Source organism: Myotis nattereri (genome assembly GCF_964212035.1).
Source record: "Myotis nattereri genome assembly, chromosome: 14".
In the NCBI taxonomy this organism is placed as follows: Eukaryota; Metazoa; Chordata; class Mammalia; order Chiroptera; family Vespertilionidae; genus Myotis; species Myotis nattereri.
In genome coordinates this window covers 52,652,022-52,667,188 of record NC_138089.1, presented here as the reverse complement: position 1 = coordinate 52,667,188, position 15,167 = coordinate 52,652,022, and the positions used below count along the sequence as shown (strand labels likewise).

The following is a 15,167-nucleotide window of genomic DNA, read 5'->3' as shown; positions in this document are numbered from 1 at the left end:
GGGCCCCTGAGAAAAAATGGCTTAAAGGAAATGCTTATGATGTGCATTTTGTGAAATTTCCCCCCTCGCAGAGCCTTTAGTGTAAGAATCACACAAAAAGGTTCATTTGCTTGTGCATTTGGTGCTCCCGGGGAGGAGAAGAGAGAGGCGCTCTGCCCAGGTGTCCACTCAGGGCTTCTGCCTGGCTGGTGAGCCTCCGGAGGCCTGGGGAAGCCCAGTTCTTGCTTCCTGCCACCCCAACCTCCCCTTCCCCCCCACCCCAACCCCCACCTCCCACCCCACCCAGAGCAGGGTCTTGGTGGCCACTTTGGTCCTTAGCCAACCTTTCTTATCAGCCTCATTGCTCAGTGTTTTATAACCACTCCCGGGTGTTTTGTAAGATTTTCTTGTTTTGTCAGCATCAAGAAGGCTGCTTTAGAGATGTTGTCATTTGATTACCCAGCCTGCCTTCATACTCTGGGGTGGGAAGGCTGTCCTCCATGGCCCCAGCAGACTCCTGGGGCGCTGCTCGGAGTGGCTGCCGTGTGTTGGCATCAAGTCTGTTTGAGGGCTGAGCAGCCCGTTTCTCTCCAGAGGGTCGGATCCTCCCAGTCCATCTTAAAGGACCAGGAGAGCAGCCATGGCATTCACTCTGCATTTCAATTCGACAAGTAGGGTAAGGAGCTAGGCATGGATTGCTCCACGGGAAAAGCATGTGGGAGCCATGCGGGCTGCTCCAGGGGGCCTGGCATGGGCACCTCCTCTGCATGGCCAGGCCCGTCCCTGCAGAGAAGCAGCTGCCCACACTTAGACTTGGAGCCGCTGCCCTATTGAGAACACAGCCTGGGTGTAGTCATTTTTTAGCGTTTTTCCAGGGTTTGTCCCTCCTGGTGCCATGACAGTGCTCCCGAAGACACAAGACCAGCCGTGCCTCCACCCTGCTCCTGGTGGACTGTGTGACAGAACATGGCAGTGGTCAGGGGCAGGTGTAGAAGCCTTCCGTCTTGATGATCAAAGCCAGGCAGATGAGACAGACGGGTGAGGCTTTGCCGGGCCACTTCCCACTGCGCTGCGCGGCTAAGCAGTTACAGAAAAAAGGAAGGAGAGAAATACGGGGTGGGGCAAAAGCAGGTTTGCAGTATGAGTATGAGGAACAGTTTATTCTTGTATTATTACTTCCTCATGGTTATTTACTTGCATTACAACGGTAAGCAGTGTACATCATAAATGCAACAAAACAGTGACAGGCAAGGTCTCCCCAGGCGAGGTGTTTATTAGAAATGTCTGGCCAAAACCGGTTTGGCTCAGTGGATAGAGCGTCAGCTTGCGGACTGAAGGGTCCCAGGTTCGATTCCGGTCACGGGCATGTACCTGGGTTGCGGGCACATCCCCAGTAGGGGGTGTGCAGGAGGCAGCTGATCGATGTTTCTCTCTCATCAATGTTTCTGGCTCTCTATCTCTCTCCCTTCCTTTCTGTAAAAAATCAATAAAATATATTAAAAAAAAAAGAAATGTCTGGCCCTCGCAGGCCGAAGCCCCACCCTCAGCTAAAGGAGAGCAGCATCTCCTGAAAGAAACTACGCCACTGGCCTTGCAAAGGCCGTACCAAAGTCAGAGGTCTCGAAAGTAGATGCCTGTTAACCTCTGCCCCCTCCCTCCCCTCACTGCCTCCAGGAGATATGGTTCCTGCTGTGGGAAGAACTAGGTTACTCATCAAAATAATGGCAAGACCTGGCTTGGCATGTGCCAGGGGACTGGAGGGGGAGCGGGTCCTGAGGGTGTCAGACCAGCGCCATGGCTGGAAAGGGGGTCAGTGTCCCCACAAAGAGGCCTGAGCTTGTTCCTAATTCGCTGCTGGTAGCCCCCTGAAACCTGGACCTGGCAGTCACGTGGAGCCACGGAAAAGGCAACAACTCTTCTTCAATCTGTGAGAGAAGTGAGGTCACAGGGCAAACCTCTGCTCCCCAAATTGGAGAGACCAACAGGCAAATCAGAGACTCACACTTACTGGGACTGAAACCTCTGGGGCCAGAAGCAGGAAGGCAAACCTGAGCCACGCCTGTGATCTGCTGGAGGCTCGGTGCGCGAGAGTTACAAGCTCCAGGGGAAGGGGAACCTGGGCATCAGGGCCCCACACTTCTGTGTGTTTTATCTCCAGGAGCTCGGCCTGGTTCCCACAGTGAGTTTTGGAGAAATACTCCCCTGGTGCAGGAGGAGGGACAATGGGGCCATTTTGAAATACATCAGAGCACGGTTGTTTTTAACAAGGTCCCTTCAGGAGACACTTTCACCAGAGCCTCCTCAGGGACCTGGCTGCCCTGGAGGAAGGAAAATGCCCTTCTCCAGCCGTCCTGGCCTACCCCAGGGCCCACCCCAGGGCCGGAGGCGGGTGGCAGGGCGATCCGACTGAGAAGCAGTGACGTTCACCGCCAGAGGCACAGCCTCACTGGAAGACCTCATCGCAAGGCCAGGGACAGAGCAGAGGCAACCCTTGTTCAATCAAGAGCTGACCACCAGGCCAGCGAGGCCTGCACCGGAGGACTTCCCTCAGGAGGGTCACGAGGCCAAGGCTGTAGGCCCTGTCGGGGGTTTTGACTCGGGCTGAGACCGCCCTTGCAATGCTCTTAGAGATTCGCACCCTGGACACTCTCACCTGTGAGGAGAGCGTGGGAAGTTGGGTGCCTCCTGGGCCGCTGCGCTCTGATTCGGGCCAGCCCAGCAGAGCTGAGAGGAAACATCTGTGCGGGCGGGGGGGTGGGGTGGGGGTGGGGGCGGGGGCGATGTTGGGCCAGAAGTTTTCATGCTGTTTGGGCTGACGGGGGTGGGGTGGCCAGAGGGTGTTTTCTATAACTCAGACTTCCAACAGTTTGGAGGAAAAAAACAACAGGAACTTGAAAGCGAAAATGGGCCTTTTAGAGCTCTCTCCTGATTTCCCTGCCTCTGTGCTTGGTCAGGAAGATCATTCTTTGTGCAGGAAAATTGGTATAAAAAGTGGGGGGGGCGGTGCGTTAGTGCAGGGACGTTTCCCTGAGGGAGGGTCACTCATGAACATTAGCCCCAGGTCATCTCCTGGCCGAAGCTGCCCCTGCCTGCTGCCCCTCGGCTGGAGAGGCCTGGGGGATGGTGCCAGCCCAGCGATCCTTCACGGGAGGACGAAATCCGCAGACTCTCCGGGGCTGTTGGTGAATCCATTGCGGGCGGCCACTGCGAGCTGCCATTTTTTAAAAAATATATATATTTTATTGATTTTTTACAGAGAGGAAGGGAGAGGGCTAGAGAGTTAGAAACATCAATGAGAAACACCGATCAGCTGCCTCCTGCACGCCCCCTACTGGGAATGTGCCCGCAACCAAGGTACATGCCCTTGACCGGAATCGAACCTGGGACCCTTGAGTCCGCAGGTCGACGCTCTATCCGCTGAGCCAAACCGGTTAGGGCTGCGAGCTGCCATTTTGATGCTCAAACCCCTGACTTCAGCCCTTGGACCCAAATCCAAGCTGGTTCTGTGTCCTGCTGGTACGTCCCCCTCTTCCTTAAGCACTTCATCCTAACGAACACCCCTAATGCACATCCCTAATGCAGCCTCACTGTTCTGGAACCGCCCTGCTTACTTTAAATACTGGTGCTGCTCCCAACGTCTGAGCAGCTTGGGTAAGTCCTTCAACCTCACTGAGCCTCCGTTTCTGCAACTGTAAAATGGGGAGATGGCAGGACTTCCCTCCTGTTGCTGTTGGGAAGCCTCTCTGAGCGAATTCCAGGGAAGGGCGTGACTCCGCACCTGCCCTGGGTGTGAGCTCTGAACACTGTGTTTTTCAGAATCCTAGAAAATATTTTAGAAGGCAGGGCCGGAATGCCGGGGGCTGTTCCCTGGGAGGCGAGGCTCTGAAGCTCCCAGCCTTCCCCCTTTGCAGGCGTTCTGTTTTGTTTTGCTTGGGTGCGCCCTCAGCCAAGTCTGGGAGGGTTTCCTGGACAGAGGTCCTCGCCGCAGCTGCTGAAGCCGTGCAGCCCTGGTCACAGCGCCACTGCTCTCCGACCCAGGCGCACTGCAGGCGGCAGCAGCATGGAGCTTTGGGGGGCCTACCTGCTCCTCTGCCTCTTCTCCCTCCTGACCCAGGTCACCGCCGAGCCACCGTCCCCCAAGGTCAAGAAGGCTGCAAACGCCAAGAAAGGTAAGGAGGGGCACAGGGCACCTCTCCATCTTCCGGGGAGCTGGTCGCCCTCTCCTTTGCTGGGTCCTTGGGCTCATTTTCCTTCTGGATGAGTCCCGAGAACGCTAGTGAAGTCCCCCTGGGGCCTGGGAGTGCTCTCCATAGCAAGGGCGGCTGCCAGAAAGAACTGACTCTCACAGTCAGAAAGAACCTTCCAGATCATCAGATCCACTTCTCTCCCCCTCGGTGTTTTAAAGAAATCAAACTTTTTGCTCAGCCGTCTGGAGATGCTCAGCCCTCACCGGAAAGAGCCAATGGCTCTGCTTTGCAAGCTCCGAACCTCAGGTTTCTCAGCTCTAAAGTGGGGACCTGGCCTTTGCCCCAAGGGTTGTCATGAGGATCTGATGATACAAAGCTTATAAAGTGCCTGGCACATAGGATATACTTGATGCAGAAGGCGGGCAGGAATAAGTTAATTCTTGGTTCCATAGTGTATCCCAGCCTTGAAACTCAAACCAGGACACCAGAAGCAGCTTTTCTCCCTCTGTCGCCCCTGGGGCTTGGGGTGTCTTTGGGTCACCTTGGCTGCGGCAAGGCCTGCCCTGGGAGCCTTGCCCACGGTGAAGTCACTTGGAGCTGTGTTGAGACAACACCAGTGAAGTGCCATGGCAATGGACGGGGCTGTCACCCCCACAGGGCTCAGAGGCGGGGAGAGTTCCAGGCGCGCCAGGTCCGAGAGCACAGAAAACACGAAGCAGGGAGGGGCGTGTGGGCACCCTTAGGCCCCCCTTGGAGCCTCCTCTGTCCGTGGCCAGTGGCCAGTGGCCGTGGATAGTGGCGTATGTACGTAAAGGTACATCTGGATTAGAAAGACCCACGGCGGGGGGGGGGGGGGGGTGACAGACAGAATGGGCCGAGCTGATGGAAATAATCCCAAGGTTCCATTTATAAAGCGAGCAAATAGTTCAAAATGGAATGGATGGTGTGCTGGCCTTTGTTCTGAAAAAGGAATTTATAGGAAAAATCCTATTTGCATGTGTAGAATTTTTCTGGAAGCCTTTGTAAGAGTAACAGTGATTACCTCGGGGAAGGAAAGCTGGTCGGTCAGCCAGAGGCGAGGCTCACAGGGAGGCTCAGGCAGCGGGAACTCCAGGGGCCACGTGGCCACATCTGGCCCAGGAGCTCAGGTCGGCAGGATGGCCTCACAGGGGTCACAGGTCCTTAGCACAGAAGCTGGAGGACAACCATTTCAATCACACATCCCGACTCTGAGCCTCAGAGACAGCGTTGGGGCGAGGGCCTCCTGACTCCTGACCCCGAGCGGTAGGGACCCCTCCTCCCACACCTTCCTCGGGTGGAGCACTGCTAGCACCTTCTCCTGGGCCGGTTCCTGGAGGGTGCCTTGCACACACACACACACACACACACACACATTACAGAAAGGCACCCACCCCGTGTGTGGTCTGACCCAGCACAGCCAAGGGCAAGGCTTAGGCCTGGATTCGCGCCCCCGTGTGTCCCCTGAGCTGAGTGCCCTTGTGTGGCGCCCAACTTGTGCCACCTCACGTGGCACCCTGTGCTGGTGCGCCATGTGACCAGGGACAGAGCTGCTGCGGACTGGCTGAGGCAGAGCCCCGGGTGAGGCACACACACACCCACCAGGCTCCTTCCCCAGCCCCAAACCCGCCCTCTTTGGCCTTGCTCATCCGGGTGTCACTTTCCTCATATCTCATAAGTTGCAACACAAATTTCTGTGCACACAAGGGTGGTTTTGCTTGCATCCGTTTCCTGCCATTCCCCTGCCAAGGCATCTTACGGATGGACAGAGGCTCTGGCCTCACCCCTCATGACTGTGGACTTCATGCAGGCCCAGCCAAATGGACCATGGAAGCCCTTTCCCACCCCCACCCCAAGCTGAGCGCAGCTTTCTTAAAGTCCCTGGGATTGCAGGAAGACGGGTCCACCCACAGAGCTCTCAACTTACACACACGGAGCAGGACCTCTCGCTCACCAGCTCCCTGCAGGGCCTGGGGCTCACGTTAGGAGGCTGTGCTGTCAGAGGCGGGGAAGGTCAAGCTCAGAGCCATGTGGCCTGCGTTCAGGCAGCCCCGCCAGCGGCTGGCTCTGCCATCTTGGGCGAGTTGCTTCAGTCCGTGAAGCGGTGGTGCAGAAACACTGCCCAGCTCACAGGGCTGACGGCAAGCCCAGCACTGTTCACACACTTTATTTCTCCTAGTCTCTAGTTTTCTGCGGAGTCCTCTCAGGTGGGGCTGCCAGCTTCCCATTTTACGGATGAGGGAACTGAGTTCAGAGAGGCCGAGCACTGAATTCATGCTCCAGGTCACGCGCATCCCTGTGACCCCCGAGGCCACGCGCCCCCTTACCTGTGCCTCCACACTCGGTCCCGGGCTGGATCTGTGTCTTATTCCTCCTGCCTGGAGAGGGGAACCTGGGAGGTCTCAAGGGCCCCAGCCCTGCTTCCTGTGCTCCGTTCTCTTCGGAGCTGGGAGGGTGGCTGGATGGTTGGGGGTCACGGAAGACTCTGCCTGCACCCCCAGCCCAGCCCCTGCCAATCCCAACACCACAGGAACCCCAGCAATGTCCATGAGCGAACGCCACACAGGTCTCCCCTCAGCAAGAGCAAGTGACAGGTGCCCCTGGCAGAGGCAAATCCTGAGCGAATACTTACACTGTCACCAGCAGACAGACAAAGCATACACCCAGAGGTCAGGTCGAGGGAGTCCTTTCCCCTTGTCCCTGATGGTTGGTAGACGGAGTCTCGTCTCCCCCCCTGCCCTGCCAATCCCTACTGCCTTCCTCCCATGTGCATCATCATCTCCACGCCCTCCTGACTCCCTCCTAGATGTTGTGAGCCCGAAGATGCTTGAGGAGCTCAAGAGCCAGCTGGAGAGCCTGGCCCAGGAAGTGGCCCTGCTGAAGGAGCAGCAGGCCCTGCAGACGGGTGAGTGTGGTGGCGGCCTTTCTGGGCAGCGGTGGGCCAGAGAGAAGGGCTCAGGCAGGCAGGCAGGCAGGCAGCTGTGTGCCCGAGACCTCCAGCCAGCACCTCGCTGGCTCCGTTGGGCCAGCCCCATAGGCCAGGGCACCTGGTGCTCGGAGGCCCCCTGGTGTGTCCCCAATGGACAAAGCTCTCCCACAGAATCCATCATCACCCCCCGGAAGCGGGACCCTGCAGCGCTCTGTGGAGCAGAGGTGGCACCACCCTAACCAGTCCTGGGAGACCTTCCACTCAGTCAGGCCCTGTAGCCGTAGGGGGCGTCGGCTTCACCCCCTGTGTGTCAGCAGCTTTTGCTGACGCTGTCACTCTTTTTTGTTTTTTAATATGTTTTTATTGATTTCAGAGAGGAAGGGAGAGGGAAGAGAAAGATAGAAACATCAATGATCAGAACCATTGATTGGCTGCCTCCTGCACGCCCCACACTGGAGATCGAGCCTGCAACCCGGGCATGTGCCCTGACAGAGAATTGAACCAGTGACCTCCTGGTTCATAGGTTGACACTCAACTACTGAACCACACCGGCCAGGCCATCGACTCATTCTTCACAGAAAACCCACGCAATGGGCCTATTGTTATAACCCCGCCTCCATTTTCTGTCCAGCAGCCGAGTTCCCTCCCCTGCTGCCTCCTCAGAAACCTCCAAATCCTTTTCACTGGGCAGTTTTCACACATCCTCTCCCTCTCAGATCTTTTCTTTCAGCATCCACACTGCCATCCTTCTGTCCCTCTGCTGTGCCACACTCTGTCCCTCTACCACAGGGCCTTTGCACATGCTGTTCTGGCGGCCTGAACTTCTCTGCCAAGAGCCACGTAATAAATACCTCCAGCATCACCATCTCAAAGTCTCTAATCCCTCTTCTCAATCAGGCTCCTCAGTTAAAAGCTCTCACAGAATGATGTTCTTTCCTTTATCTCATTTATGGCAATTTGTAATGTTATATTCATGTGTTGATTTATGTCTACACTATGAGCCCCAGGGACATAGCAGCCAAGTTTGCTTCTGGTTGCCCTTGTCTCTCCCGCCACCCTGCCCAGCACAGTGCCTGCCACATATCAACACTCCGTAAATCTCTGCTAAGGGAGGACAAACACAGGACTCTGGACAACCTGCTTAACCTGGCCAGTGGGGAAAGGGGGGCTCTAGGAAGGAAATGTCTACCATGTTTTGGCTTCAAGTAATAGAAAACCTAAGAGTAGCTTAAACAACAAGAGAATCTGGAAGTAGCTCGTTCCTGCGCTGGAGACAGACAAGGAGGGGGGCGTGGGAAGGGGTGCTGGCTGGATCAGCCACAGTGTCTGCATGAGCACAGTGCCACCCTGGGCCTCATTTCCTCACTGTAAAGTGGACGGGGTGGGGATGGAGGCGCAGGAAAGCTCCAAGGTCTCTCTCATGTCTAAGCTTTGTGCTTGTGGAAAGTCCTGATAACCCAGACGCCACCTTCCCCTGAGGTGAGGGCAGGTGGTGGGGACCTCCCCGCACAAAGCCCATGGCCCGTGGGAATCCCAAGAGCCCCTCTTCTCCGCCGAGTCCCAGGCGGTCACGGTCTCTGGGCCTCCTTGGGGACCTTCTCCCTCTCACCGTCCTTTCCACCACCACCACCTGCAGATCACCTTGTCTGTAGCCCACCCAAAGCATACCGCTCTGTTGACCTAGCCAGAGTTGAGGGGTTAGGGGAGCAACCCTCCTCCTGGCATCTGCCCCTTTTCTCCGCCCCGCCCCCCCACAATCAGCAACCACATGTGAGGTCCCCATTCAGCCAGCCTCTGCCAGACACAGGGAGGCAGAGGCGACCTTGCCAGGGCCCTGCTCCCAGAAGCCTCCATACATTCACGCAGCGCACTCACTGGAACCCTTGGAGGAGGAGGAGGGAGATACAGAGGGGCTGCCAGCAGAGGGCGCCGCAGGAGCAAAGGGCTGATGGCCAGCCCAGCACTGCTCTCAGGCTTTGTCCTCGTCTAGTTTTCTGCATGAACCCAGGGGGTCACGGCTAGGGCCCAGCCACAGAATATGAGCGGGGACGGTCAGTGGGCGCTCCGGCTCGGGGACCCGGGTCCTTGGTGACGGCCCTCTCTCCCCTCGCAGTCTGCCTGAAGGGCACCAAGGTGCACATGAAGTGCTTCCTGGCCTTCGCCCAGGCCAAGACCTTCCACGAGGCCAGCGAGGACTGCATCTCGCGCGGGGGCACGCTGGGCACCCCGCAGACGGGCTCGGAGAACGACGCGATGTTCGAGTACCTGCGGCAGAGCGTGGGCAGCGAGGCCGAGATCTGGCTGGGCCTCAACGACATGGCAGCGGAGGGCGACTGGGTGGACATGACCGGCGGCCGCATCGCCTACAAGAACTGGGAGACGGAGATCACGGCGCAGCCGGACGGGGGCAAGGCCGAGAACTGCGCCACCCTGGCCGGCGCGGCCAACGGCAAGTGGTTCGACAAGCGATGCCGCGACAAGCTGCCCTACATCTGCCAGTTCGCCATCGTGTAGCCTGGGGACCCCGAGGGGGGGTTGGGGGGCGGGATTGTGGGGGCCACAGAGGGCTGTGGGGACCTTCCAGCCTCGGACCCCTGCTCGCAGATGCCCTGCAGTGCTTGGAGCCCATTTTGCAAATAAAGTCGGTGCAGCTTTTGGAGAGTGGCTGGGTCCGTGCGGGGTGCGGGGTGCGGGGTGCGGGGTGCTGGGGCGGGGCGTGTGAAGGCAGCTGGACACGCGAGTGGATGCGGGAGAGGAGGGCTTCAGGGAAGGAGGAGGAAGAAAGAGCGGCTGCTGCCTTTTTTAAAAAAAAACAAAAAAACTTTTTTCATATCATTTCCTACATACAGAAAAGTTGCAGCCATTCCTGTGTGCCCTTCAATTCGATTCTCCAGACATTAACATTTCCCCTTATTCTCTTTACCCTTTTATTTTTTCTGAACCATTGGGCAGTACATTGCAGGCGTGATGTTCCCTACCCCCGAATATTTGAGTGTGTTCCGGAAAGCAAGGACATTTTCTTGCATCTGTTGTCAAGGTGGGGAATGACATCTAAGTCGCAGCCAGCGTTCGGATCCCCAGGCCTCTCTCTGAACTCTGCTTCTCCGTGTTGGACTCCAGCATCCCCTCCCCAACCTCAGGGCGGGGAGACCCCCACACTCCCTTTCTGGGGTGTACTTATATGCTGAGTCCTGCTGGGGGTGGGGGTGGGCGGGAGCAGAGGCTGCCACGGTGGGATCAACACCCCCCTCCTTGCCCAGCACACTGAGGGCGGAGGGTGGGGCGGGGTTCCAGAAGCCAAATATGACCATTGCTAGGGTTGCCCGACTGCTGTGTCCCTGTTCTTCCCACTCCTCACAGAAGTCCCAAGTTAACAAAAGCAGCTGCCACTCATTGAGCCACCATATCGCAGGCAATTTAAGTATGTCATCTTATTTAATCTTACCCTCTCAGGACAAGATGTCTTATTATCCCCATCCCCTAGAGAAGGACGTTGAGGCTCAAGGAAGTTAGTGACTTCCTTTGGTCACACAGCTCGTAAGTAGCACAGCCAGGATTGAACCCAGGGCTGATGACAAGGGCCTTGGCCTTCCTACCACCACTCTAATGCTTGCTTCATGTCCTGGAATGTTCCCGAGATAAAATAGACGTGGCCTAGCGATCCCTAGAGGCTATTGGCTAGCTCTTGGCCTGATCTGGCCCTTCCGGTCCCGTAGGCTCAGCTCTAATGACACCTCCTACGGGAAGCCTTCCTTATCCTACTGGCCACGGCACTGGCCACTGTCTGGACTTCTCTAGCACCTTGTTCGGCGTGTTGTCTTTTGGAGTGTCTCGCCTTCGGTAATAAATTGGTGACAGTGTGATTTGATCCATGGTAGTGGGTGGGCCGGCTGAGGCAGCATACTTCTGGCCGGTCTGCTTGGCATTGTCACATGAGAAAGAGTCTCACGTAATTGCTCAATTATGGGAAGAGGTAATGAGGTCCATTTTAGGTGCAGAAGCTCAGGCTCAGAAGGGTGATGTGACTTGCTCAAGAAGGCCCAGCCAAGAGGCAACGCTGACACTCAGATCGAGGTCTAGAAACTGAGCCTTGGGCTCCTTTTAGCACACGCAGCCATCGGCCAGGAAGTAGGTGGCCAGAGGGTCCCAAGGTTCCTGAGGTGGGTGGCTGCAGGCAAGAGTGTGGGGACCCGGCACTGGGACGCCCGGTTGGGCAAACAGCGAGAATTACTCACTTCCAGCAGCAGGTGGCAGTATGGGCAAGAGAATGGTTACCCATCTTGGATCAGCCGCCAGCTCTTACATTTGGGACACCTGTGGACTTCGAGCTGGGGTCCGCCTGTCCTGGGATTTTTATTTTAAATTTCGATGTTTTGTTCACCACGGATTTTTTTGCATTAATTTTTATTTTTACAAATATCTCATTCAAGTATTATGTATCATGATTACTGAGGTGGTTTTTTTTTTTTTTTTGGTGCTTCCTTCAATTTTGTACCCCAGGTGAGTGCGTCACTCACTTCACTAGTCCCGGCCCTGGCTCAGAGGCACAAAATTAGGAGAATTTTCCAGGGGGTATATGAACAATGATAAGGAATCAGTTTCTAGATCGTCCACTTCTGTGTTGCTCCACTAGGTTGAAGCCTCTTTCACAATCGCCTTTCCCTCTTTGCCTTGGTGTGTTGCCTTCGCAACAATTTGAAATATTGGTGTAGGTGTCGAAGCAGCAGAGGCTGGGGGACACTCCTTTTGCAAGGGTTCCAATAGAGGGCACTTTGGCCTGTCCCCGAGGAGGTCAAGTGTTAAGAGATGTCACTCTTCAGTCCCACCAACTTATCTGATCAACGTTTCTCAACATTTACAGCTCTAAAAGGGAAAACTTGAATTATTGATGCAGAACTCTGCTTCATTTTATGATGTATGAACCAATTAAAAAAGAAAAATCCATGTTTATAAAAATAGACACTAGACCTGTGATGTTTTGCTCAGCTGTGTGCTAACAGTGAATGGGTTGAGAGGATGCTGGCAAAATGTTTGAAGAGCACTGGCCTAAACCCTTCCTCTGAGAACAATGTATTTGAAAGGTGAGTAGCTCTCGCCCTGGCCGGGTAGCTCAGTTGGTTGGAGCATTGCCGGATACATCAAAGCTGTGAGTTCGATCCTCAATCAGGGCACATACAAGAATCAACCAATGAATGCATAAATAAGTAGAACAACAAATCTCCCCCGCCCCCTCTCTCTCCCCCTCATCAATAAAAATAAAGCCACACACAAAGAAAGAAGATGTCCCTCCACTGATGTGTCCTTGATGCCTTAAACCACCTCAGTGGTTCTCAACCTTCTGGCCCTTTAAATACAGTTCCTCATGCTGTGACCCAACCATAAAATTATTTTCGTTGCTACTTCATAACTGTAATGTTGCTACTGTTATGAATCGTCATGTAAATATCTGATATGCAGGATGGTCTTAGGCGACCCCTGTGAAAGGGTCATTCGACCGCCAAAGGGGTCGTGACCCACAGGTTGAGAACCACTGCTTTAGGCATTTTCTTCCTTTGATTTTGGCTTTGCTAAGAGAACATGGAGATATTAATAAAATGAGCAATGTGTATGCTCCCAATGTGTGCTGGACCAGACCCAGAAGGCCCTTACCTTGTCCTGACAATAACCCAGAAATTATCTCATTTAATACTCATAATAACCTAAGAGACAGGGATTACTAAACCGATTTTATAATGGAGGACGAGGTAGAGAGAGGTTAATTTTTCAAAGAACACCCATCGATGGGGCTGGAATTCCATCATAGGTCTGTTGAGTTTCAAAGCCCATATCCCATCTGTTATATACATTAAATCCTTGAAGCTTGAAAGTTTCCAGATGCTTCCTGATGTGTGAAAGGTTTGTAAAAGGGAGTTGATAGTGGTGTGTATTGGTGTGTATAGTACTTGTGATTGGTGGCAGGGGCTCCTGTAAAAACACATTTTTTCCTTCCAGATTTCCTAGGGCTATTTATGAAGCCTGATGCTAGGTTCTGTGTCGCCTGCCTTTCATGGGTGACTCATTTATGAGCATCGTTTATGAATCTTTCAAGCTAAGAATCATGGCACAGCCTACAAAACAACGAACCAGTTTCCCCACTAGAATGCACTGGCGTGTCATGCAATGTGAGGACACAGCCAGCGAGAAACATCTCCAAGGTCAATGCCATCTTCAGGCGAATGAACTGAGGCGCACAGGGAGGCTGAGTGGCCAGTGAGGGGAAGCAGAGTTTGCCAAAATATGCCTCTTGGGAACATGGGTTATTTCAAGCTGTTTTTTAAAAAATATATTTTATTGATTACTTACAGAATGGAAGAGAGAGGGATAGAGAGTCAGAAACATCGATGAGAGAGAAACATCAATCAGCTCCTGCACACTCCCCACTGGGGATGTGCCCGCAACCAAGGTACATGCCCTTGACCGGAATCGAACCTGGGACCCTTCAGTCCGCAGGCAGATGCTCTATCCACTGAGCCAAACCGGTTAGGGCTATTTTAAGCTGTTTTTTTTTAAAAAAGGCTCTCCCCACGCTTCAAGGAATTCATCTAGAAAAACCTGCCTAAAGAAAGGGAGCATCACCTTAGCATCAAAATATGGCCTAAGTGTAGCAGACGGGGAAGAATCTAGAAGGGCTCCCCTCTGTGTCCCGCTGGTGTGCAGATGCTTGCTCTCGATCTTCTACCTGTGAACTGCCCACCTTCCTCTGCAGTCCCAGACCCTGGCCTCCCTCTTGGTCCAGAATGTTATATATAGGCCTCAACTGCCCCATTTGTCCTGGAGTCCCATATTCTCAGGGAACTCACCTGCATACCTATGGAAGGAACTCTCCCCATTGATTATTAAGTTTGTCCTGCAAGGTTTCAGCTTGCACAGTTCTTTTTCAAGTCCCCAAATACTGTGACTGTGGAGAGCGGCTACAGTGTTCGGACAGGTTCAAGCCTCGGACTAATGAGAGGGCACGGTCCTCTCGTGGCAAAGCCACGTGCAAGTAAGTCCTCGCTTGGAGGGCAAAGCCCTCCCAGCACAATTGTAGCCAAAGGCTACGGCTGTAAGCTTGACCTTATGGTCCGAACCTGTAGCCCCAGGTGTCTGAATGACGTGGGCTTGATAGATTTCAGGTGCATGTAATTGAGTAGGTTCGAAACCGGCAAGAAGGTTGTAAACATCTTGACCACGCCCTTACTTTGCCTCGTGGAAAAAAATACTTGTCGTCCGTGGCGCTGTCTCTCCATCAGAGGAGGCAGTGTCCCAGCCAGACCCAGCTTTCTTCTCTTTTCTCAGTCCTTCCCTGCCCCCCACTCAGGCTCACTGAACCTGGCTGCGCCGGCTCGGCACATGTGACTCCTGTATTGACAGAGATATGGGAATGATCAGCGGGCATTCCAAGGCCGGCCAGGAGCACAGAGGGCAGAAGGGCCAGGGGGCACCACGGAAGGCCCTCTCTGGTGGAGGACGCAGCCACACACAGTGTGTGTCCCGGAGCACAGAGCTGTGTATGCCCAGCCTCCAGAGCCTGCAGGTGCTCCCGCTGGGTGAGCCCAGTTGGAAGGCAGCTCGCAGCAGGTCCAGGCGATGCCGTCTTGGATCCCTGTCGGCGCCTAGCTGTCTCACTGTCTACTGACCACACCCTCCTCCCTTCCCTTGACATAAAAGATGCCTGAATTTGGGGCTTTCTTAAGAGGGATCTGAGGATTAGTTCTCCCATCTTCTCAGTTGGCACCTTCCCAATCAATAAACCTTTCCTAATTCCAAACTCTGACGTATTGATTGTTGGCCTTTCTTTTGAAGCATTAGGCGCTCGAACCTTGTACCTGCAATGGTCCCTGTCTCTGGGTGTCTCCCCTCTAAGCCCATTTAAGTCAGCCATGCTGCCTGACTCCTTGTAAGAGGACGCAGAGGATCAGCAGGGCAGTTTCTCGTCCTCAGCACTACTGACGACCTGGGCAGGATCGTTTTCTGTTCCGGGGGCTCTTCTGTGCTTTGTAAGATGTTTAGTAGCACCTCGGCCTCTACCCACT

General features: G+C 54.6%; 1 protein-coding gene across 1 annotated transcript; it reads left to right on the top strand.

Annotated features, from left to right (window-relative positions):
* The first annotated feature begins 3,929 nt into the window (after positions 1 to 3,929).
* On the top strand, positions 3,930 to 9,764 carry CLEC3B (C-type lectin domain family 3 member B). The gene is made up of 3 exons (XM_081106584.1): positions 3,930 to 4,148; positions 6,991 to 7,089; positions 9,227 to 9,764. The coding sequence occupies exons 1-3, from the start codon at positions 4,040 to 4,042 to the stop codon at positions 9,625 to 9,627; spliced, it is 609 nt and encodes a 202-aa protein (XP_080962710.1). The 5' UTR covers positions 3,930 to 4,039; the 3' UTR covers positions 9,628 to 9,764.
* The last annotated feature ends 5,403 nt before the right edge of the window (positions 9,765 to 15,167 follow it).

Bases quoted from the DNA above. Each gene is read 5' to 3' on its own strand.
- CLEC3B (XM_081106584.1), top strand. From the start codon at position 4,040: ATGGAGCTTTGGGGGGCCTACCTGCTCCTCTGCCTCTTCTCCCTCCTG. The intron at 4,149-6,990 runs GTAAGGAGGGGC...ACTCCCTCCTAG, and splicing joins GGCTGCAAACGCCAAGAAAG to ATGTTGTGAGCCCGAAGATG. The intron at 7,090-9,226 runs GTGAGTGTGGTG...CTCCCCTCGCAG, and splicing joins GCAGCAGGCCCTGCAGACGG to TCTGCCTGAAGGGCACCAAG.